We start from the raw sequence: 26,373 nt of genomic DNA, 5'->3' as shown, positions 1-26,373 counted from the left end.
TGATATATTATATGACACCATACCTTTACTTAAATATGATATGTGATAAATATACAAACGTGTAAAGGTCCAGGTTGGCTGGAATGATAACAATGGATGCATACTGCTGTGCAACATTTGAATTGTGTGTGTATGTACTATGATATCACGCCGCACATTAATACAGTGTGCCTGTGACACTGTCATTGTTTGCATTAATCTAAGGCATAGGTATTTTGTCTAACGTCCTCTTTTCCGATGTGGTGTTCTCGGATAAAATACTCCTTAAAATTCTCCTTAAAATTACTTGTTCCTGACTTTAACCATTCATGAAATAAAAGGCCTCATCTGGTTACTTTTTACAAGAAACTGACTAGTAGTCTCTAATTGAATAATATCAAGGACCTATGATATATATTTTTTGCAAGACTCGAATATCTGGAAACAATTTAAGATTGCAGGTTTTGCCATAGGCAAATAATGAGCAGAATGCCCAAACAGGAAATCCAATTTGAAGCAGCCATTATTCTTAAATGTGATCCAATTCTGCTATGACCTCAGGTCCGATGGTAGTTTTTATGGTAATAGCAACAACCCTGGTTAGTCTTTGAGAAGAAGCCAAGGCGTAGAAGTAGTCCCTGTCTAACTCTAGTCATCATCGCTGTGACACGCGGCTCAACTTCGTCTCCAGGGAATCCAAGTTCCGGTAAAACAACAAAAATATTATGATGAAAACGGGAGAAAGACCATGTTCAAACGAATTGATTTAGAAATGCAATTACAATTTTTATATGCCTGAGCTTCTCACAAAAGTGCAACTTCGACGTTTAAAGAGCTTATGAAATGTCAAAAACGTCACAGTTGCATCAGTCATCGAGAAGTGGATTCAGAAACGTGCTAAAAGAACCAGAGACATCAACAGGTTTTATAACGATGTAAATGAATGGTATATCAATAATTTGGGCTCCAAATATCATTAACAACGAGGTCCGGTATTTATTTGAGTTGATATTGAAGGTTTGTGTTCGCGGTTAAAATATTTAACATCATACATGTGCTATCATGTATGAATATTGAAGTGGCATTTCTTTGGCAGAAACATAAACCTTCGATCAGGTTCAAGTTGACAGAAAATCACAGATATAGTCCAAATGTGATCTAGCTTACAAACCTGAAAGACAGCAATCATTTATATCATCAGGATGGCAGCCGCATTGATTCCATTTAAGTAACCTCTGAACTATTTCGCCCACATGAGCCAAAATAAAGAGTATCGCTTTCACAAAAACATAAGCTACAAACGAATTACCTTGCAAAACCTCATATCAAACTACATGATCAAATGACAACCAGCAACATAATGTTATTATATAAGTTAGTCAATGACGGCGCAGTATCACCACAGCGCCAGCTACAATGTTATTGCTGTCGCCAGTATAATTTGTATTTGACAATTGGACCCTTTGAAATTAGGTACATAATTGAAGAGGTGTTGGAATAGACAATGATTGATTGAATCAATATCACCTCTCGGGCACATACTTTGAACCGGTAAATATAAAGCGTAACCTGATATGGCCTCAATATTGTTTAAATCGATAGATCCGCAACTGGAAAATGCCTTTTAATGACGATACTCTACATTATGAAAGGTCTTTAATCAACAATTGGAGATATTAATGTAACGCGGAATGTAAATTGTTATGACACTTTTCTGCAGGTCAAGAAGTCATGGACGACATCACTCATGCTAATTATCCCGCTCTGTCTCCAGGAAATGAATGCGTTTTAAATCCAGATGATGCGTATTTAGTTACCGCATACATTTTTTTTACATAGTGTATATGGTTAACATAACATCATCGTGAACAAAAACCTGGTTGTTTGAAAATGTACAGATATTAAATTAAAGCACAAACCATGTAATATAACGTTTCACTGCACAAACCCCAGTCTTAAGTTTTGATTTTGAAGTGAATTAGTGATAGTGTGTGTTAAATCCCTAAGCAAATGAAAATGCCTTCCATGGAAGACTGATGGGCACTGGGAAAGGAGTTGGGGGGTAAATCAAATGGTTAGTTCCCAAAGTTGCGATGAACACGAACTACAACGGTTCTCTGTGACACTGATCCATAAGATTCTTTAATAAAAAAGATCGATACGATATCAAGTCCACTTTAAATGTCATTAAGACCCTACATTAAGAGTCAGTTCATGTCAAAAACTTCACAGGACAAACCACTTCAAAATGTAATGACGGATATTAAACAATTTTCTTGGAAAAGGACACAGATGTTTTGAATCAGAGGCTCAAACTGACAAGTGGCATTTGTCAGATGTATTTTCGTTCCATTGTTTCATCCACAACCTTTGTCTCCTCCCACTTGATAAAGGTTTTAAAAGGGAAATGTTGCCGATCAATTGATTGTGGGGATCTACACAGATATAATAGGTCTTACACTTGCGTGTACCATGACGTAATGGTAAAACAGTTACTGAAATACCCATAAACAGACATTCTCTGTGACAATATTTCTTTTATCATTTTCACAACTACATCTCGCAACTACACAAATGGACTGAGCATGTCGTTCATATATCAATTCAATATCCTAAATTGTCAGTTGAACCGTCTTTATAGTATGATAAATCAAGCAACAACATACATGTATGTTTTGTATATCTAGACAGCCAAAATACAGCTATCATTAACCATGGTGAACATGTCTGTTTTCTATGTATCTATCTATAATACCGACTTCATTATCCATTGTGAACATGTCTGTTTTCTATGTATCTATCTATAACACAGACTTCATTATCCATAGTGGACATGTCTGTTTTCCATGTATCTATCTATAAAACCGACTTCATTATCCATTGTGGACATGTCTGTTTTCTATGTATCTATCTATAATACAGACTTCATTATTCATACTGAACATGTCTGTTTTCTATGTATCTATCTATAATACAGACTTCATTATCCATTCTTGACATGATGTCTGTTTTCCATGTATCTATTAATTATACCGACTTCATTATCCATACTGGACATGTCTGTTTTCTATGTATCTATATATAATACAGACTTCATTATCCATAGTGAACATGTCTGTTTTCTATGTATCTATCTATAATACCGACTTCATTATCCATTGTGGACATGTCTGTTTTCTATGTATCTATCTATAATACAGACTTCATTATTCATACTGAGCATGTCTGTTTTCTATGTATCTATCTATAATACCGACTTCATTATCCATAGTGAACATGTCTGTTTTCCATGTATCTATCTATAATACAGACTTCATTATCCATTCTTGACATGATGTCTGTTTTCCATGTATCTATTAATTATACCGACTTCATTATCCATACTGGACATGTCTGTTTTCTATGTATCTATATATAATACAGACTTCATTATCCATAGTGAACATGTCTGTTTTCAATGTATCTATCTATAATACAGACTTCATTATCCATAGTGGACATGTCTGTTTTCTATGTATCTATCTATAATACCGACTTCATTATCCATTGTGAACATGTCTGTTTTCTATGTATCTATCTACAATAACGACTTCATTATCCATACTGGACGTGTATTTTTTCTATGTAACTATCTTTAATACAGACTTCATTATCCATAATGGACATGTCTGTTTTCCATGTATCTATCTATAATACAGACTTCATTATCCATAGTGGACATGTCTGTTTTCTATGTATCTATCTATAATACAGACTTCATTATCCATAATGAACATGTCTGTTTTCGATGTATCTATCTATAATACAGACTTCATTATCCATAGTGAACATGTCTGTTTTCAATGTATCTATCTATAATACAGACTTCATTATCCATAGTGGACATGTCTGTTTTCTATGTATCTATCTATAATACCGACTTCATTATCCATTGTGAACATGTCTGTTTTCTATGTATCTATCTACAATAACGACTTCATTATCCATACTGGACGTGTATTTTTTCTATGTAACTATCTTTAATACAGACTTCATTATCCATAATGGACATGTCTGTTTTCCATGTATCTATCTATAATACAGACTTCATTATCCATAGTGGACATGTCTGTTTTCTATGTATCTATCTATAATACAGACTTCATTATCCATAATGAACATGTCTGTTTTCGATGTATCTATCTATAATACAGACTTCATTATCCATAGTGAACATGTCTGTTTTCGATGTATCTATCTATAATACAGACTTTAATATCCATAGTGAACATGTCTGTTTTCTATGTATCTATCTATAATACCGACTTCATTATCCATAGTGAACATGTCTGTTTTCTATGTATCTATCTATAATACAGACTTCATTATCCATAATGAACATGTCTGTTTTCGATGTATCTATCTATAATACAGACTTCATTATCCATAGTGAACATGTCTGTTTTCGATGTATCTATCTATAATACAGACTTTAATATCCATAGTGAACATGTCTGTTTTCTATGTATCTATCTATAATACCGACTTCATTATCCATAGTGAACATGTCTGTTTTCCATGTATCTATATATAATACAGACTTCATTATCCATACTGGACATGTCTGTTTTCTATGTATCTATCTATAATACCGACTTCATTATCCATAATGGACATGTCTGTTTTCTATGTATCTATCTATAATACAGACTTCATTATCCATAATGGACATGTCTGTTTTCTATGTATCTATCTATAATACAGACTTCATTATCCATAATGGACATGTCTGTTTTCTATGTATCTATCTATAATACCGACTTCATTATCCATAATGGACATGTCTGTTTTCTATGTATCTATCTATAATACAGACTTCATTATCCATAATGGACATGTCTGTTTTCTATGTATCTATCTATAATACCGACTTCATTATCCATAGTGAACATGTCTGTTTTCTATGTATCTATCTATAATACAGACTTCATTATCCATAATGGACATGTCTGTTTTCTATGTATCTATCTATAATACCGACTTCATTATCCATAGTGAACATGTCTGTTTTCTATGTATCTATCTATAATACAGACTTCATTATCCATAATGGACATGTCTGTTTTCTATGTATCTATCTATAATACCGACTTCATTATCCATAGTGAACATGTCTGTTTTCTATGTATCTATCTATAATACAGACTTCATTATCCATAATGGACATGTCTGTTTTCTATGTATCTATCTATAATACCGACTTCATTATCCATAGTGAACATGTCTGTTTTCTATGTATCTATCTATAATACAGACTTCATTATCCATAATGGACATGTCTGTTTTCTATGTATCTATCTATAATACAGACTTCATTATCCATAGTGAACATGTCTGTTTTCTATGTATCTATCTATAATACAGACTTCATTATCCATAATGAACATGTCTGTTTTCGATGTATCTATCTATAATACAGACTTCATTATCCATAGTGAACATGTCTGTTTTCGATGTATCTATCTATAATACAGACTTTAATATCCATAGTGAACATGTCTGTTTTCTATGTATCTATCTATAATACAGACTTCATTATCCATAATGAACATGTCTGTTTTCGATGTATCTATCTATAATACAGACTTCATTATCCATAGTGAACATGTCTGTTTTCTATGTATCTATCTATAATACAGACTTCATTATCCATAATGAACATGTCTGTTTTCGATGTATCTATCTATAATACAGACTTCATTATCCATAGTGAACATGTCTGTTTTCGATGTATCTATCTATAATACAGACTTTAATATCCATAGTGAACATGTCTGTTTTCTATGTATCTATCTATAATACCGACTTCATTATCCATAGTGAACATGTCTGTTTTCTATGTATCTATCTATAATACCGACTTCATTATCCATAGTGAACATGTCTGTTTTCTATGTATCTATCTATAATACAGACTTCATTATCCATAGTGAACATGTCTGTTTTCTATGTATCTATCTATAATACCGACTTCATTATCCATAGTGAACATGTCTGTTTTCCATGTATCTATTAATTATACCGACTTCATTATCCATACTGGACATGTCTGTTTTCTATGTATCTATCTATAATACAGACTTCATTATCCATAGTGAACATGTCTGTTTTCCATGTATCTATATATAATACAGACTTCATTATCCATACTGGACATGTCTGTTTTCTATGTATCTATCTATAATACCGACTTCATTATCCATTGTGAACATGTCTGTTTTCTATGTATCTATCTACAATAAAGACTTCATTATCCATACTGGACGTGTATTTTTTCTATGTAACTATCTTTAATACAGACTTCATTATCCATAATGGACATGTCTGTTTTCCATGTATCTATCTTTAATACAGACTTCATTATCCATAGTGGACATGTCTGTTTTCGATGTATCTATCTATAATACAGACTTCATTATCCATAGTGGACATGTCTGTTTTCTATGTATCTATCTATAATACAGACTTGTTTATCCATAGTGGACATGTCTGTTTTCTATGTATCTATCTATAATACCGACTTCATTATCCATAGTGGACATGTCTGTTTTCTATGTATCTATCTATAATACAGACTTCATTATCCATATTGGACATGTTTGTTTTCTATGTATCTATCTATAATACAGACTTCGTTATCCATAGTGGACATGTCTGTTTTCTATGTATCTATCTACAATAACGACTTCATTATCCATACTGGACATGTCTGTTTTCTATGTATCTATCTTTAATACAGACTTCATTATCCATAGTGGACATGTCTGTTTTCTATGTATCTATCTATAATACAGACTTCATTATCCAAAGTGGACATGTCTGTTTTCTATGTATCTATCTATAATACAGACTTGTTTATCCATAGTGGACATGTCTGTTTTCCATGTATCTATCTATAATACCGACTTCATTATCCATAGTGGACATGTCTGTTTTCTATGTATCTATCTATAATACAGACTTCATTATTCATACTGAACATGTCTGTTTTCTATGTATCTATCTATAATACAGACTTCATTATCCATAGTGAACATGTCTGTTTTCCATGTATCTATCTATAATACCGACTTCATTATCCATAGTGAACATGTCTGTTTTCTATGTATCTATCTATAATACCGACTTCATTATCCATACTGGACATGTCTGTTTTCTATGTTTCTATCTATAATACCGCTTTCATTATCCATTGTGAACATGTCTGTTTTCTATGTATCTATCTATAATACCGACTTCATTATTCATACTGAACATGTCTGTTTTCCATGTATCTATCTATAATACCGACTTCATTATCCATAGTGGACATGTCTGTTTTCTATGTATCTATCTATAATACCGACTTCATTATTCATACTGAACATGTCTGTTTTCCATGTATCTATCTATAATACCGACTTCATTATTCATACTGAACATGTCTGTTTTCCATGTATCTATCTATAATACAGACTTCATTATCCATACTGGACATGTCTGTTTTCTATGTTTCTATCTATAATACCGCTTTCATTATCCATTGTGAACATGTCTGTTTTCTATGTATCTATCTATAATACCGACTTCATTATCCATACTGGACATGTCTGTTTTCTATGTTTCTATCTATAATACCGCTTTCATTATCCATTGTGAACATGTCTGTTTTCTATGTATCTATCTATAATACAGGCTTCATTATCCATAGTGAACATGTCTGTTTTCCATGTATCTATCTATAATACAGACATCATTATCCATAGTGAACATGTCTGTTTTCTATGTATCTATCTATAATACCGACTTCATTATCCATTGTGAACATGTCTGTTTTCTATGTATCTATCTATAATACAGACTTCATTATCCATACCTGACATGTCTGTTTTCTATGTATCTATCTATAATACAGACTTCATTATCCATACCTGACATGTCTGTTTTCTATGTATCTATCTATAATACAGACTTCATTATCCATACTGGACATGTCTGTTTCCAATGTATCAATCTATAATACCGACTTCATTATCCATACCTGACATGTCTGTTTTCTATGTATCTATCTATAATACAGACTTCATTATCCATTGTGGACATGTCTGTTTTCCATGTATCTATCTATAATACAGACTTCATTATCCATACCTGACATGTCTGTTTTCTATGTATCTATCTATAATACAGACTTCATTATCCATACCTGACATGTCTGTTTTCTATGTATCTATCTATAATACAGACTTCATTATCCATACTAGACATGTCTGTATTTTATGTATGTATCCATAATACTGCGAGCTTTACCCTTCGTTTGAAGTAAGTAAAGCAATGTTTCCAAGCATAATGTTATCCAACAATAATGAGAGCTCAGCACGGCCACTGGTGATGTGAGAAGCCGACGGTAAACTAAAACAATGACATTGTCCAACATGTTATGGGTTCTACACTAGTTTTGTATACTAACAGCTATGCTATGCGCCTCGGTTTGTCTTCCAAGGTGTATATGTAAGATCTTCAGTGCGTCTACCGAGATGTTTATAGAAGATACCTATGGTGAACCTATAGTGTGACCTTGGAAGATACAAAAGTTTGGACGACACAAATGCTGTAAATATTTTGGTTAAAAAGCTTAAAAACACACGGATTTAACATTTGTTTTTTAATATGATATGCTAACTGAAATAAAGATCTTTGAGTTTAAAAACTGAGAATCTAATATTCGTGAGGCTAACTTAACAACATTTATTTCGCATGAAACGTCAAGAAACGCACATACACACATCCTTCAACTTTTCCCCCGAATCTAAACATTTTTCTTCAATCTATTCTTGTTTTGTCGTGAGGGGCCACCGTTCAAGCATTGCACAGAGAACGTTAAAACGGACTGAATACAGCTTTTAAAATATATAATATTCATATTTACATAATAACAACTTTATTATAGCGTCAATAGCGTCGGTTTCCGTACAAAGAAGTAGGGGCGAGATTGACATGTGCTGTATATGGCATCTGTGTATTGAAAAAACGTCAAGGTATTGTCAATGATGGTTCCGAGGTACTTGTACTCTGTCACAATTTTTTTACGGCATGTACATTCATGATCACTGGTGTAATGTTTCATGTCGTTGGTGATATAATTAAATTCTGTTTTGAAATTGAAAAGTGCGAACGCATTCATGCTGTAATCTAACTACTACAGACGATGTCCATCTTTGTGTTTAATTAATCAAAATGTCAAACGAACCTAGCTCTTGCGTTTCCTTCATCCTTCCCGGACAAGCTATTTTCGTCTGTATCCACAATTAAAAATAAGAATAAACTGATGATGGTTTTGACTCGTCCTTCAAGATCAAAAACATTTCCTTTTAATCAAAATATAAGCCAATTCTATTATTTCTATGTCATGCTTGACATTTTCTATGCTCCCGTCTCGTAATATGCTGACATGTCACTATCACCCGCCATGCGCTTCATGTAGCCTCCAGTCAAAACTACACAGTCAATACCATGCGTCACGCTAATCCTATTTGTTTTGCTTCCTGTTGCCAAACAGTGTCTTCTGGGGCTTCTTCGCAGTCTCAGTGCAGTCTCCCTATGTAACAGGGCAATATGTTTTTGTCCTGCTTCGTGGGAACATGGCTTGACATCAATTTAAATAAACATTCACCGTTCAACGCTTGTCATCAAACATGCATTCACTCAAACCTACACATTTTAGGATTTCAAAATGTGATTTAACATAAATAAAGCTTGCTTGGATTTGGACATATCAGTTCCGTAGTTATGTTCAACTCTATTTGCCCATGTCGTTACTTTTTCCTTCATCATTCCACTGACTTGGATAATTCCAGATTTACCACGCGTTACACACTCGCAAATCTATCAATCTATATTACCACGGGAGTTAACTGCATTGCAGAACAAAATCAGTTCTATTTGAACAGTTTTCGATTCACTTACAAAAGGAGGAGCTCTTAATTGAATCGAAGATGCGTTAGCGAGCTCACAAAGAAAAACGTCTTTGGATAAGGAAGGGCAGAGTAATTGCCCTTGTCTAGGCGTAATTACTGTATTTAGATCCATGTTAGAGTCCTATTATTCCCGTCAGCTTGCTTTGACTTTAGGAACGCATCCTTATTTCTGAAATGGTTCGATAGAGGTTTAGATTTACACACAGGGTTGTGATGATGATCTTAATGAATTTCTTTGTTCTTCTTGACTTAACAATATCTATTTATCACAGACGATTTTCTTTTTCAGTGCATTTCTGCACATGACAGGGACATCATGTATGAGCGAACGGGTGGATGGATATTTCTTTATTAGGAATTTTTTTCCCCATTTTCATAAGAATACAATTTGAAAAATAATGATTATTACTTGATGAGATAATAAATCACACGAGTCTTTCGCCTTGGCATGATTGGCATGCGTTGAATAGGTATGTAATAGTCGGTGAGTAGTCTATGGTAACATTAACCATAAAAGGTAATGCATATTCATTTTCACTTTAAAACATATCTACATACATCGGATGTAGTATATTTCATTTTGTAATAACCTTCAGTTTATCAATGATGACACAAGCTTACTTCATACTGCTTCCTATAATGCTGAACTCATTGAACCTTTCTCTAGCAAAATCTGTAGAAATCGCGAACTTCACTATGTAAGTGAAGAGAGGCAAGGTACTGGTGTGTCTGTTTTAAGAGAACAGATACTAGTTTGTGTATGGAGAGACGATTTATTGGTATGGTATGGTATGGTATGGTGTGAGTGAGTGAGTGAGTGAGTGAGTGAGTGAGTGAGTGAGTGAGTGAGTGAGTGAGTGAGTGAGTGAGTGAGTGAGTGAGTGAGTGAGTGAGTGAGTGAGTGAGTGAGTGAGTGAGTGTCTCTCTCTCTCTCTCTGTGTCTAGAGAACAGTTGGGAGTATTTATATGTAGATAGACCACGTAAATTCTCTGTGTGTATATTTTGTGTGTGTTTACTTGTTTGTTTGTTTGTTTGTTTGCTGTATTGATGTTTGTTTGTAAAGAAGGCAGATACTTCGTGATACTTTTATGAGTAAGTAGTAAGTGTGAGGAGAGAGTCCAGGAACTAGTATTTGTGAGGAGAGAGTCCCGGAACAAGCATGTGTGAGGAGAGAGTCCCGAAACTAGTATTTGTGAGGAGAGAGTCCAGGAAGTAGTAAGTGTGAGGAGAGAGACCAGGAACTAGTAAGTGTGAGGAGAGAGTCCCGGAACAAGCATGTGTGAGGAGAGATTCCCGGAACTAGTATGTGTGGGATGAGAGTCCAGGGACTAGTATGTGTGTTGGGAGAGTCCAGGAACTAGTATGTCTGAGGAGAGAGTCCAGGAACTAATATGTGTGAGGAGAGAGTCCCGGAACTAATATGTATGAGTAGAGAGACCAGGAACTAGTATGTGCGAGGAGAGAGACCAGGAACTAGTAAGTGTGGGATGAGAGTCCAGGAACTAGTATGTGTGGGATGAGAGTTCAGGGACTAGTAAGTGTGAGGAGAGAGTCCATGAACTAGTATGTGTGAGGAGAGGTGAGGTGAGGTGAGGTGAAATTGGGTTTAACGTCGCGTCCAAGATTATTGCACTTATATAGCGACGTGCATGCACGTGTATGTGTGTGTGTGGCTGCTTGTACTAGTCCGGACTGATGCCGATTTATAGTGCTAGCTCACTGAGATACCATGCCGCAGTTTAACATGAATACCCCACTCAGACACAGTATACTGACTCCGAGCCGATCAGTCCTTGTTTTAGCCCCTTAATGCCGAGCGCCAGACAGGGTAACAACAAGTACAATCTTTTAACGTCTTTTTGTATGACGCGGCCCGGGATCGAACCCTGGACCTTCCGCTCTCCGGGCGGACGCTCTACCACAAGACCACGGAGGCGGTCTGTGTGAGGAGAGAGTCCCGGAACTAATATGTATGAGAAGAGAGACCAGAGACTAGTATGTGTGTTGGGAGAGTCCAGGAACTAGTATGTCTGAGGAGAGAGTCCATGAACTAGTATGTGTGAGGAGAGAGTCCCGGAACTAATATGTATGAGTAGAGAGACCAGGAACTAGTATGTGTGTTGGGAGAGTCCAGGAACTAGTATGTCTGAGGAGAGAGTCCAGGAACTAGTATGTCTGAGGAGAGAGTCCCGGAACTAATATGTATGAGAAGAGAGACCAGGGACTAGTATGTGTGGGATGAGAGTCCAGGAACTAGTATGTGTGGGATGAGAGTCCAGGAACTTGTATGTGTGGTATGAGAGTCCAGGGACTAGTATGTGTGTTGGGAGAGTCCAGGAACTAGTATGTCTGAGGAGAGAGTCCAGGAACTAGTATGTGTGAGGAGAGTGTCCAGGAACTAGTATGTGTGTTGGGAGAGTCCAGGAACTAGTATGTGTGGGATGAGAGTCCAGGGACTTGTATGTGTGAGTAGAGAGTCCAGGAACTAGTATGTCTGAGGAGAGAGTCCAGGAACTAGTATGTCTGAGGAGAGAGTCCAGGAACTAGTATGTGTGAGGAGAGTGTCCAGGAACTAGTATGTGTGTTGGGAGAGTCCAGGAACTAGTATGTGTGGGATGAGAGTCCAGGGACTTGTATGTGTGAGTAGAGAGTCCAGGAAATAGTATGTCTGAGGAGAGAGTTCAGGAACTAGTATGTGTGTTGGGAGAGTCCAGGAACTAGTATGTCTGAGGAGAGAGTCCAGGAACTAGTATGTGTGAGGAGAGTGTCCAGTAACTAGTATGTGTGTTGGGAGAGTCCAGGAACTAGTATGTGTGGGATGAGAGTCCAGGGACTTGTATGTGTGAGTAGAGAGTCCAGGAACTAGTATGTCTGAGGAGAGAGTCCAGGAACTAGTATGTGTGTTGGGAGAGTCCAGGAACTAGTATGTCTGAGGAGAGAGTCCAGTATGTGTGGGATGAGAGTCAAGGAACCAGTATGTGTGGGATGAGAGTCCAGGAACTTGTATGTGTGGGATGAGAGTCCAGGGACAAGTATGTGTGGGATGAGAGTCCAGGGACTAGTATGTGTTTGGGAGAGTCCAGGAACTAGTATGTGTGAGGAGAGTGTCCCGGAACTAGTATGTGTGAGGAGAGTGTCCAGGAACTACTATGTGTGTGGAGAGAGTCCAGGAACTAGTATATGTGGGATGAGAGTCCAGGGACTAGTACGTGTGTGGGGAGAGACCCGGAAATAGTATGTGTGAGGAGGGAGTCCAGTGACGAGTTTATGTGAGTAGAGGGTCCAGGAAATAGTATGTGTGAGGAGAGTGTCCAGGAACTAGTATGTGTGTGGGGAGAGTCCAGGAACTAAATATATGTTGCAGAGAGATCAAGTACCACATATCCGATGTAGAGAGACCAATTACTAAATATATGCTGGAGAGAGATCAATTACTATATATCTGATGTTGTGTGAGCAAGTACTAAGGATATGCTGTCGAGAGATCAAGTACTAAATTTATGTTGTAGAGAGACCAAGTTTTAAATATCTGTTGCAGAGACATACCTACTGTAGGTACTGATATTTGCAAGTAGGTGATCATGTGCTGGTTTGTGTGTAGAGAGTCCAGGAACTAGTTTGTGTGTGTAGAGAGTCGATGAACTAATTAGTTTGTAGAGAGTCCAGGAACTAGTTTGTGTGTGTAGAGAGTCCAGGAACTAGTTTGTGTGTGTAGAGAGTCCAGGAACTAGTTTGTGTGTGTAGAGAGTCGATGAACTAATTAGTTTGTAGAGAGTCCAGGAACTAGTTTGTGTGTGTAGAGAGTCCAGGAACTAGTTTGTATGTGTAGAGAGTCCAGGAACTAGTTTGTGTGTAGAGAGTCCAGGAACTAGTTTGTGTGAAGAGAGTCCAGGAACTAGTTTGTGTGTAGAGAGTCCAGGAACTAGTTTGTGTGAAGAGAGTCCAGGTACTTATATGTGTGTGGCACTTACTATAGGTTGTAGATATCTAGATATACCTGGTACTAGTCTATGCGCAGACAGATCAGGTACCATTTCGTGTATGTAGGGAGACCATGTACCATGTTTGTAGAGAAACCAGGTGCAGTTTGTGTGCAAAGACAAGGGGTGTGTGTGTGTGTGTGTGTGTGTGTGTGTGTGTGTGTGTGTGTGTGTGTGTGTGTGTGTGTGTGTGTGTGTGTGTGTGTGTGTGTGTGTGTGTGTGTGTGAGTGACCATGTACTGGTATAGATGTGTGTAGAGTGACCATGTACTGGTGTATATATATATATATATATTGTGAAGTTCTAATGAACTGATAGTTATTCCAAAATTGACATTGAAGTGCCATCATCTGGAGCACCAATGTGCATTTAAGTTGTATTGGCTCACAAAAATCAATATGTGAAAGCGTCTTTGACGTGTTGAAAGTATCAGCGTGTCAGCTGAAATGTGGACCATGCTTCAGGGAGCGTTACCGATTTTCAGGATCAGTATTGGCGCTGTGATTAGCGCGTTATGTTAAACTGGAACATTGTAATCAGTGCAATCGTTAATTGTGAGATTGGTCTACATCATAAAATGTCAATTGGTACACACAAAAAGTGGTGTTTGTACTTGAATCAAACGTGCTAAGACAGCATATTTGTCAAGGGCCGATCCCTTTAAAAGTCGAAAAGAAGAAAAGCTTTCCAAGTCTTGTGTGACTTAAATCAACAGCCTAAATTAACTGGTGTATTCAGAGAACGAGAACATAATATGTACGCCCTGGTCAGAGGAGAACACCAGCCTGCAACTGAGGGTAAGACAATGTTCCTATCAGGGGACGGATTGCACATTAATGTCATGGCTTGATTTTAAGCATCTACGCTTGTGGCAATTCAGCTTCTAGCCTCAACGGCCTCGCATCTGTGGAAAGTGCCAACAAACCCAGTGACGGTTCGTCAAGTGATTGCCTCTTACCGTCTTTCAATTGAACAAATGATGTAAGCTTGTGGCATCTTATTTGACCAAGAAAGAACTCTTCTTTGTATAATGAAAATTATAGATTTCGAGAAAACCGAGTAGAGCTTTAACAAGAAAAGCATTTTTAACCTTGTAATACGATTCTATCTGTTTTCACCAGACACATGAGAAAACGTTAGCTACCTGTGTGGCGAGTATACCGTATCATTACTACAATGACTGGTATTAATATCAAGGACATAAGTCGAATACCTTTGCGTTGTATAAGATTATGCACACAGGCAGGGGACCGGTGTAGGGTTCTCAGTCGAACGTGAAATCGTCAGCTCGGTTGCTTGCGGTATATACAGTTTTACTTTATACAGGTAGATACATACAAGGGTCACTTTGTGCCAGGGGCCATGATCAACACTTAAAACGTGGCTGAGGTGTCGGTGCCCACTGACATAGATATACACATATAAAGGTGTGTGTATTGCTTCACACTGAGCACAGCAATCCTGCAGCTATTCGCGGCCAAGAGATGAAGGAGATTATTAACATTATAGCACGGGATTAACATCTTGTAATGAATGAAAAAGTAGCGATTCTAGACATATTAAAGCGGAGCATCATGTGTACTACTGTTCATGACCGCCTCCGTGATCTAGTGGTAGAGCGTCCGCCCGGAGAGCGAAAGGTCGGGGGTTCTATCCCCGGCCTCGCCATGCCAAAACCTGTTAATAGATGCCGCTTGTTGTTACCCTGTCTGGCGCTCGGCATAAAGCTAAAACAAGTACTGGTCGGCTCGGAGTAAGTATACTGTAGTGAGAATGGTATTCATGTTTATCTGCAATATGGTATCGCACACACTAACACACACACACTAACACACACACTAACACACACACACACATACATATACTCAACAAGTTCCTGTGTCACCAATATTTTAGTGTATTTTTCAAACAAGTAAAGTTTGGTTTTCAATATTGTAGTACATGTATGGAATCATGTCACAAAAACGCAACTGCTACAGAAAATCATGCATCCCCTGCAATAGTTGACTTTATGCAAGCTCCATGCTTTTCACTACCAAAGAATGGTTATAAAAACATGTGCGTTAACGGGATTCCATATGCATTGTTTAGCATCGTGCTGACATTGGCGCTGTGATTAGCGCGTTATGTTAAACTGGAACATTGTAATCAGTGCAATCGTTAATTGTGAGATTGGTCTACATCATAAAATGTCAATTGGTACACACAAAAAGTGGTGTTTGTACTTGAATCAAACGTGCTAAGACAGCATATTTGTCAAGGGCCGATCCCTTTAAAAGTCGAAAAGAAGAAAAGCTTTCCAAGTCTTGTGTGACTTAAATCAACAGCCTAAATTAACTGGTGTATTCAGAGAACGAGAACATAATATGTACGCCCTGGTCAGAGGAGAACACCAGCCTGCAACTGAGGGTAAGACAATGTTCCTATCAGGGGACGGATTGCACATTAATGTCATGGCTTGATTTTAAGCATCTACGCTTGTGGCAATTCAGCTTCTAGCCTCAACGGCCTCGCATCTGTGGAAAGTGCCAACAAACCCAGTGACGGTTCGTCAAGTGATTGCCTCTTACCGTCTTTCAATTGAACAAATGATGTAAGCTTGTGGCATCTTATTTGACCAAGAAAGAACTCTTCTTTGTATAATGAAAATTATAGATTTCGAGAAAACCGAGTAGAGCTTTAACAAGAAAAGCATTTTTAACCTTGTAATACGATTCTATCTGTTTTCACCAGACACATGAGAAAACGTTAGCTACCTGTGTGGCGAGTATACCGTATCATTACTACAATGACTGGTATTAATATCAAGGACATAAGTCGAATACCTTTGCGTTGTATAAGATTATGCACACAGGCAGGGGACCGGTGTAGGGTTCTCAGTCGAACGTGAAATCGTCAGCTCGGTTGCTTGCGGTATATACAGTTTTACTTTATACAGGTAGATACATACAAGGGTCACTTTGTGCCAGGGGCCATGATCAACACTTAAAACGTGGCTGAGGTGTCGGTGCCCACTGACATAGATATACACATATAAAGGTGTGTGTATTGCTTCACACTGAGCACAGCAATCCTGCAGCTATTCGCGGCCAAGAGATGAAGGAGATTATTAACATTATAGCACGGGATTAACATCTTGTAATGAATGAAAAAGTAGCGATTCTAGACATATTAAAGCGGAGCATCATGTGTACTACTGTTCATGACCGCCTCCGTGATCTAGTGGTAGAGCGTCCGCCCGGAGAGCGAAAGGTCGGGGGTTCTATCCCCGGCCTCGCCATGCCAAAACCTGTTAATAGATGCCGCTTGTTGTTACCCTGTCTGGCGCTCGGCATAAAGCTAAAACAAGTACTGGTCGGCTCGGAGTAAGTATACTGTAGTGAGAATGGTATTCATGTTTATCTGCAATATGGTATCGCACACACTAACACACACACACTAACACACACACTAACACACACACACACATACATATACTCAACAAGTTCCTGTGTCACCAATATTTTAGTGTATTTTTCAAACAAGTAAAGTTTGGTTTTCAATATTGTAGTACATGTATGGAATCATGTCACAAAAACGCAACTGCTACAGAAAATCATGCATCCCCTGCAATAGTTGACTTTATGCAAGCTCCATGCTTTTCACTACCAAAGAATGGTTATAAAAACATGTGCGTTAACGGGATTCCATATGCATTGTTTAGCATCGTGCTGACATTGGCGCTGTGATTAGCGCGTTATGTTAAACTGGAACATTGTAATCAGTGCAATCGTTAATTGTGAGATTGGTCTACATCATAAAATGTCAATTGGTACACACAAAAAGTGGTGTTTGTACTTGAATCAAACGTGCTAAGACAGCATATTTGTCAAGGGCCGATCCCTTTAAAAGTCGAAAAGAAGAAAAGCTTTCCAAGTCTTGTGTGACTTAAATCAACAGCCTAAATTAACTGGTGTATTCAGAGAACGAGAACATAATATGTACGCCCTGGTCAGAGGAGAACACCAGCCTGCAACTGAGGGTAAGACAATGTTCCTATCAGGGGACGGATTGCACATTAATGTCATGGCTTGATTTTAAGCATCTACGCTTGTGGCAATTCAGCTTCTAGCCTCAACGGCCTCGCATCTGTGGAAAGTGCCAACAAACCCAGTGACGGTTCGTCAAGTGATTGCCTCTTACCGTCTTTCAATTGAACAAATGATGTAAGCTTGTGGCATCTTATTTGACCAAGAAAGAACTCTTCTTTGTATAATGAAAATTATAGATTTCGAGAAAACCGAGTAGAGCTTTAACAAGAAAAGCATTTTTAACCTTGTAATACGATTCTATCTGTTTTCACCAGACACATGAGAAAACGTTAGCTACCTGTGTGGCGAGTATACCGTATCATTACTACAATGACTGGTATTAATATCAAGGACATAAGTCGAATACCTTTGCGTTGTATAAGATTATGCACACAGGCAGGGGACCGGTGTAGGGTTCTCAGTCGAACGTGAAATCGTCAGCTCGGTTGCTTGCGGTATATACAGTTTTACTTTATACAGGTAGATACATACAAGGGTCACTTTGTGCCAGGGGCCATGATCAACACTTAAAACGTGGCTGAGGTGTCGGTGCCCACTGACATAGATATACACATATAAAGGTGTGTGTATTGCTTCACACTGAGCACAGCAATCCTGCAGCTATTCGCGGCCAAGAGATGAAGGAGATTATTAACATTATAGCACGGGATTAACATCTTGTAATGAATGAAAAAGTAGCGATTCTAGACATATTAAAGCGGAGCATCATGTGTACTACTGTTCATGACCGCCTCCGTGATCTAGTGGTAGAGCGTCCGCCCGGAGAGCGAAAGGTCGGGGGTTCTATCCCCGGCCTCGCCATGCCAAAACCTGTTAATAGATGCCGCTTGTTGTTACCCTGTCTGGCGCTCGGCATAAAGCTAAAACAAGTACTGGTCGGCTCGGAGTAAGTATACTGTAGTGAGAATGGTATTCATGTTTATCTGCAATATGGTATCGCACACACTAACACACACACACTAACACACACACTAACACACACACACACATACATATACTCAACAAGTTCCTGTGTCACCAATATTTTAGTGTATTTTTCAAACAAGTAAAGTTTGGTTTTCAATATTGTAGTACATGTATGGAATCATGTCACAAAAACGCAACTGCTACAGAAAATCATGCATCCCCTGCAATAGTTGACTTTATGCAAGCTCCATGCTTTTCACTACCAAAGAATGGTTATAAAAACATGTGCGTTAACGGGATTCCATATGCATTGTTTAGCATCGTGCTGACAACAACCACTCAGAAAAACAACAAAATTACGAAATTATTCAACATTACGAAAATGCCACGCCTGTCCGAAAATGAGGGAGTGAGTGAGTGAGTATGGTTTTACGCCACTTTTAGCAATATTCCAGCAATATCACGGCGGGGGACACCAGAAATGGGCTTCACACATTGAACCCATGTCGGGAATCGAACCCGTTTTTTCGGCGTGACGAGCGAACGCTTTAATCACCAGACTACCCGACCGCCCCTGTCCGAAAAAGAGCGTCTGTGAGCCATTGGTATGCTTGAAGCAGGATCGAGTCAACGTGATATTCCAAGATAATTTAACGTCCACAGAAACACCATTTGATGTTTATGGCAACGTTGGCAACAGACGAATGCAGTCAGAGACCATCCTCGGAGCGGCAGACCATGCGTAACCAATAATAGACAAGACAACTGGATTCGAACAACACACCTACGAAATCGATTCCAGCCAGCAACAGTGACTGCAAGAAGCATCCCTGGCCTTCGACGAATATCTTCACAAACCGTACGTCGTCGCCTCAGATGTGCAGGGATTGTCGCCAGAAGACCCGCCAGACGTCCCTTTTAGACAGGAAACCACCGTCAAGCACGTCTACAGTGGTGCAGACACCGTCTACGCTGGACGGCCATGCAGTGGGGACAAGTTCTATTCAGTGACGAGTCTCGTTTTCACCTCAGCCACAGCGATGGACGGATTCGAGTGTACCGACGTCGAGGTGAACGTTACGTCAATCATTGTGTCATCGAAGAAGATCGGTTCGGGGGCGGCAGCGTTATGGTATGGGGTGGGATTACAGCAAGACAGAGGACCCGTTATATAGTGGTAGAGGGAAATCTCAATGGACGGCGCTACCGCGACGAGATCATCGGCCCTGTTGTTCTAACGTTTTTGCGTCGTCATGGTCCAGGCATTACCTTTTAACATGACAACGCCAGCCCCCTTATTGCTCGACTTGTTCAGGATTCTCTTCAACAAAACAACGTGAATGTCCTCCTCTGGCCAATGGAGCACATGTGGAATGAGATGGATCGGCGCCTTCGACGTCAACCACGTGTTCCACAGACACTCCAGGAACATCGAAACATGCTCCAGCAGATATGGACAGATATCCCACAGGACTTTGTGCGACGCCTGGTCCATTCCATGAGATGAAGATGTGTTGCTTGCATCGCAACCAGAGACACACACGCTACTGATTTGTAAATTGACATTTTGGCATGTTCATGTTGGTTGTTTTTTTTAAATCACGCATTTTCTGAAGTCAGTACGGCAAATTAAACCATTTGAACACTTACAGGAGTCTTTTATCTGTTGCAAACCGAAATTGTTTCAGATTTGGTAAAAAAACACAAATTTACATTAAATCTTATTCAATGTCACGGGAACTTTTGTTGTTCAGTATACATAAGTGCAATAATCTTGAACGTGACGCTAAAAGCCATTTCACCTCACCTCACTACCGTTCATTGCACATGTAGTTTAGCTTCTTCAACTAATACGGACAACAACTGTTATTATACTTCACAACCTCTAATATTCTAAGTAAGCTCTACAGACGGATGTTAGTATTCGTCGTAGCGTAATCTATATCTATGGATTTCGTAAAATCACAGTAATTGTATCTCCCAGTAAGTTATCTTGATTGAAGCGTGTTTTGCCAAGAGGTAATCTATAGCAGCGGGGGATCACATGCCAATAATTGAAACTCGTCGAATCTATAGTGTTGTCATCAGGCACTCCATTCCAGGTAACGATGAGAATGCTATTCCACAAATTATCCCCACCTTCATAGTAACTTGAGCTATTCCATGGCCTATACTCTACGTATTAATATCCACAGTTACAATTTTGAAGAAATGTGTACATCACATTCTCGATGACCCACGCAAAAGAGCACACACCACTGGCAGACAGGGACTTTCCTTCCACAATTACCAGATTATGTTTTTTTTAAGTATCCCGTTTTGTTTTTGTGCGGTAGCATTTGGAATGTAGCACGTACAATTTACCTACTTCCTCCTCATTTGTAACGAATCTTCTCATCAAATATTGATACTGAGCTTGTCGAGGTGTAAGCACAATTGTGTTTAGCGCAGTTAATTAGATAATGTCCAGGGAATGCCAACACGCAGTGATTATATATCATGCTTCTGACAATTTAATTATCACTTTTATAACCGTTTTCCACAAAATATCAATACGGCGTATTTATATTTGCAGTGAATGTTGTTTTTTCGAAAGAAATGTCAATCGAGTAATTAACATATTTAAACGTGCTATTCAGATATTGCATTACCTTGTAAAAAGAGCATAATTGAATAAGAAAAACTTCATTTGTGAAATGAATTGGAAATTTGAAACCAGGTCGTCGTTGACATATATACCCACGATTTAATCAGCTTCTTAAAATGTCGAGGTGATTCAGATAGGCCACATATTAATACTGGTAAATAGTTGGAAAATCCAAGCGAATATGTTTAGCACAGAACATTTGTGTTTAATCATGGTTTGATCTTCATATTTTATATATTTTTGGTAATGACTTTAGTCTACTTGGGTTACGTAGATTGTGTTACTTTCTTAAGGTCCCCCAATCTCCGCCCTGACGCTGCACACATGTAGCACGTTCGTTAATATCTACATGTGTTTAAATGGGAGCGTGAAATTAATACTTCTTTCGAACCTGTGAATATTTCATGGTAAATTATGACTGTAACTGTACTTGCTCTGATCAAGTTCCCCGCTGTATGGATCTATAACCCACCGGAACCACAGCCACGATTTGAATGCTCCGCACGAAATGGTGGGTTGTTGATGAAAATAAAATGTTGACATGCATGCGGGTGTGCGAGGGCGGCGTATGTGTCGGCAGAGACCAAGCGTATTTCCTTCCATGGCTCTTAATATCAGATGCCACCCATACAAATGAACATCATCTCATATGGTCATCATCCCGTAACCCTTCAGTCAATATTGCCCATTGCAAATAGGGTCATCACGAACTGACAGATATAATCTAGCCTACACGGAGACACTGCTTGGTGGACGCGGTATAAATACTAAATGTACGATGTACTAATATGCCGCCTCTGTAACGTTAATTTGACATCGCAAGAGTTAGTGAGTGAGATAAACTTTTTACATCGCATCGGCAATATTGCAGCTATATCGCGATGAGAACAAGGTAGTTACTATAATTTAAGACCTGTCGACGGAAGGACAGTAAAATAGTAAGGTAATATCACAGTTTAGATATAAAACAAACCTAAGCAACGATAAAACAAAGAATGTATCAGTAGATTAGTTCCTATAAATATAAAACCAGGCTATAGACCACTAGCAACCAAAGCTAGACCACCTAACTGGGAATCATGAGGACTTACAGTGCTTTTGCTTCCTGCATGACTCCCGGCAGGATTTATGCCATCACTTTGGTCACCAGTGGTTGTGTGTAATACTAACCAATATCAAAAATAGAAGCACAATCAATACATTAAAACACTAGTTGATATTAATCACTTCAACATAGATGGACTCACGTGCCACTGTCAATGGACAATAATTTTACACTACGTTAACCCCCTGAGTGGCTCAGCCTTCAATCGTCTCAGTTTTTGATAATATCACACTATCTTAAAACAATTCAAAAATCAAAATTTATCAAATAATTCTATTTCTTTTAAAAAATCGAGAATTAAACGAGTATTGACATTGATAGAAGATCCTTCAAAGACGTTGAATGATAATAGTTATCCCTTGTGAGAGAAAAGTCCATACAGTCAAGCAAAATATGCTTGACTGTAATTCTCTCATCACAAGGGACACAAAACGGAGACATCGCAAGAGAAACCAGGAAACTATAAACTTTATATAAACACTGTTGTCGTTTAGAGTTAAATGGCAACATAACTACCACTGCCGAAGACGTATCTAGACTGCAGATGAGCTGACTGTACTGGACTTATGGTTTGCCAGCAAACATATATTTTATTTTAAAATAAGTCTATTACTGTATTGTTATTACTGTATTCTTTTGTTGACTTATAATGCATGTGTTGGGTAGATGTTTTGAATCTATCTCCTAAAAGGCAAATAATACCAAGGATGTATCGTACGTTTAAGACCTTCCACTTGATTCAAGCTTGGTCAAACGACAACGTTGAATGTCCTGAGTTACTCGGCATAACATCAGTCCTAACCATTCTTTAGAACAAAATGTGTCAAAGAAATGGAATGTCTGTTTATTTTACAAGAAACACTACAAAGATCCAGATTTCTTCGGGACAATGGGTATTCAGCAGATCATGTGATTCCCAGGGAACCACATCTTTACTCCAGCATGTCAGCTGTGTTTCATATTTAGTCTGTATTAGATACCTCGTCCAACACGTGGTAGCAGTTTACAGTTTTGCTCGTATTGATCAGGTTAAACGACAAAACGCATAGTTGTAACGGTGTTGTTTTCATGTGAAACAACAACAATTGGTGCACTACTTGCCATGTACAGGTCAAATGTTCGTGTTGATGGTTTCAAAGCAAAAGTTGATAATTAAAATAATATTGTAATCAATGAGACGCCATACATAATCTTAAGATGCATCATGCATTAACTTGTCAACACAGGAACTAAGGTCATGAAGTTCTAGTGTTCGTCTATATTTGATATCAGTTGTATGCAGGTAATATTACCACACAAACAGTCATGCTCACACGCTGAGCATACAAAACCCACGCTACGTCGTTCTTACAACACGTGAAACCTACGTGCGTTTTGTCGTACTTTAATAATTCCATTGACATTATGGTAATAATCAAAAAACCTCACGGCACTGCATCTCTACGCCGTTTGGGGGACTGTATCTCGTCACTCAAGTCTTTTCCCCAGAACTACACAAAATGTACAAGTGTTAAAAATAAGTTACTTACCTAATTCGAAAGCCACACAGAGGTGACACACGGTCATGAGGATCTCTACATCTACCATGGTGCCCAGAAGTACTCCTAGATCCATGAGAGAGTGCTCACCACATGTCTTACTCCAACAAGTAGGTGATATTAACAGTTGGACCAGTAGTAACAGGTCCACAAGTAAACATCCTCTTTCCTATTGTGAATCGCTAAGTAAAATGAAGAAGCTATGCCTATGCGGTCTTAACTTTGTCGATCCATAAAACCCAATAAATAGAGTGAGTAGCGTTAATGAGTCATTACACAACTATAGAGAGCGATAACTGACGGTAGCCGAACATGTTCAACAACAACGCGCTCGTTCTCTCACATCCCTTCACTAATGAGACACGTGGGCTGTGGGGAAACGTTGAGCGATCCTGTAAGTCAGCTACCAATAACACATGGTTAGAGGCCCGCCTCAGTCAGATCTCCGGCGATTCAGGCACCGCCCCCTGGAGTCTTGACAATGATGGAAAAGGAAGCATGTACCAATGAGGAACTAAAACTGCGAGGTCCTAGATTACACTTTTCAGTAAAAGTCTCTTGCTGAATAATGCATTGCTTCCTTGTTTCTACACAGAAACAAAAAGTCCGGGACATCTCAGCTGATCGATGCAGTGAGATTGTTAGACATTGTCACTGCCTTGCTAGGCTAATTACCCAACTTCCGATGGTGGGTCTCTGATGTGTTTAAGCTTTAAGGATGCGGCTATTATCTTTCTGCTCTCTCCCTCTGACTCCGTGGCGCGTGCCTGCTTTACCCTTCGTCCCTTCATTTCAAATCCTTTTCCTGGCGCGTGTTGTCCTCTTTCGGAGGTTTTTGCTCCTCTCCATCCTATTCCCCACACATCGGGCGATATTCAATTGGCAGAAAGACTACTATTTTCAAATGACTGAAAACCTTTTATCTCTGGTTATTTCCGTTAGATGGCAAAAGAAAATGAGGACATCGACAAGTAGGGCTAAGGAAAAGCTCATGAAATTCTCTTTAATCTGTTCAATTAGATCTGATCTCGAGTTCGCTATATAGATAGGTCATAGCTGTTACTTTTCCCTATAGTGTTGAACGCGACGTCAAACCCAATTTCACCTCACATCACCCAAAAGTGTTGTTGTGATATTCGTTTTGGCATGAAAGGACATGAAAGTTATTGTTACGAGCAAACTACATATTTAACTACAACAAAAGATCATATTCGTCTATACACGAAAAGCGTTTCGTTTAATAAATTACACGTGTAATAACCAGGTCCTCAGGTTACATGAAAACTACCAGACTCAACTCTCAGACTCAACTCTCACCAAGAAATGTAATATTAAAGTGAGACACCAGGTGTTCACGAAATGGAACATGATTCAGCCTCTCGTCGGTACCTTTATTAAGTTTGGATTTGATTCGAAGAATGTTAAAATTAAACAAGTAGTTAGTGTTCAAGGATGCGTTGATGACATTTTGAAATTGTACCAAATCTCTTATGATATAGTGAATGACTGTCCATAGACCACCAGCGATATCATATAGTATTCAAGCGTCAAGAGTTGTGACATAAGTTCACAAAAGTTTCAATTCTACCACAAATTTCCCCAAGGCATTTTGCAAACAATACAGACGAGTGCATTTTGTAACACAGTTCAATGATATTTTCGAATCCTTCCATTTGTTTATTACGTCATAACATGCACAGCAGTAGATACCCTTTCACGCAGAAATGTGACGAATGACATCGCCAAAGCTAGTCATTCGAGTACCATGACATATCTTTTAAGGAGTCTATCTTTTATAGTGAACAGTATTTTCGGGATCCTATTGTATTGTTTCAAATTTTATTACAAATGTTGTAAAAACAAATTCTAAGTTTCTCTTAAAGAGCGATGATTGGTTAGTTAATTATTTATTGCTATCGTAATTTACATTTTATTTCATTTTTAATTGTACCGATAATCCTCATCATTATGTCATGGAGGAAGTGTGTGGATATTTTCTTCGGTGGGCCAGTTTAGTTTGATCTAAATTTGCCAAGGTGTTTTGTAATATATATATAACACAACACAAACACAAAGATCTTATCCGATCTGGGTGGATTTTTATAGGGCAAGTAATGGGGGGAACACATG

General features: G+C 38.4%; 1 protein-coding gene across 2 annotated transcripts in view; it reads right to left on the bottom strand.

Moving 5' to 3' along the window:
* The window catches only part of LOC124131420 (lachesin-like), a 40,560-nt gene extending 15,913 nt beyond the window's left edge, over positions 1-24,647 (bottom strand). Inside the window, exon 1 of one of the 2 annotated variants that reach the window (XM_046494698.2) lies at positions 24,235-24,647. In XM_046494698.2, coding sequence (XP_046350654.1) covers positions 24,235-24,319 — 85 coding nt within the window. In that variant the 5' untranslated portion in view covers positions 24,320-24,647. The remainder of the gene's footprint in view (positions 1-24,234) is intronic. The other variant, XM_046494697.2, reaches the window with a different exon arrangement.
* Positions 24,648-26,373: the final 1,726 nt, after the last annotated feature.

Source organism: Haliotis rufescens, unplaced genomic scaffold (genome assembly GCF_023055435.1).
Source record: "Haliotis rufescens isolate VD_foot unplaced genomic scaffold, xgHalRufe1.0.p SCAF_1, whole genome shotgun sequence".
NCBI lineage: Eukaryota > Metazoa > Mollusca > Gastropoda > Lepetellida > Haliotidae > Haliotis > Haliotis rufescens.
Note: the sequence above shows the minus strand (reverse complement) of the source record. Positions and strands in the feature narration are given on the sequence as shown.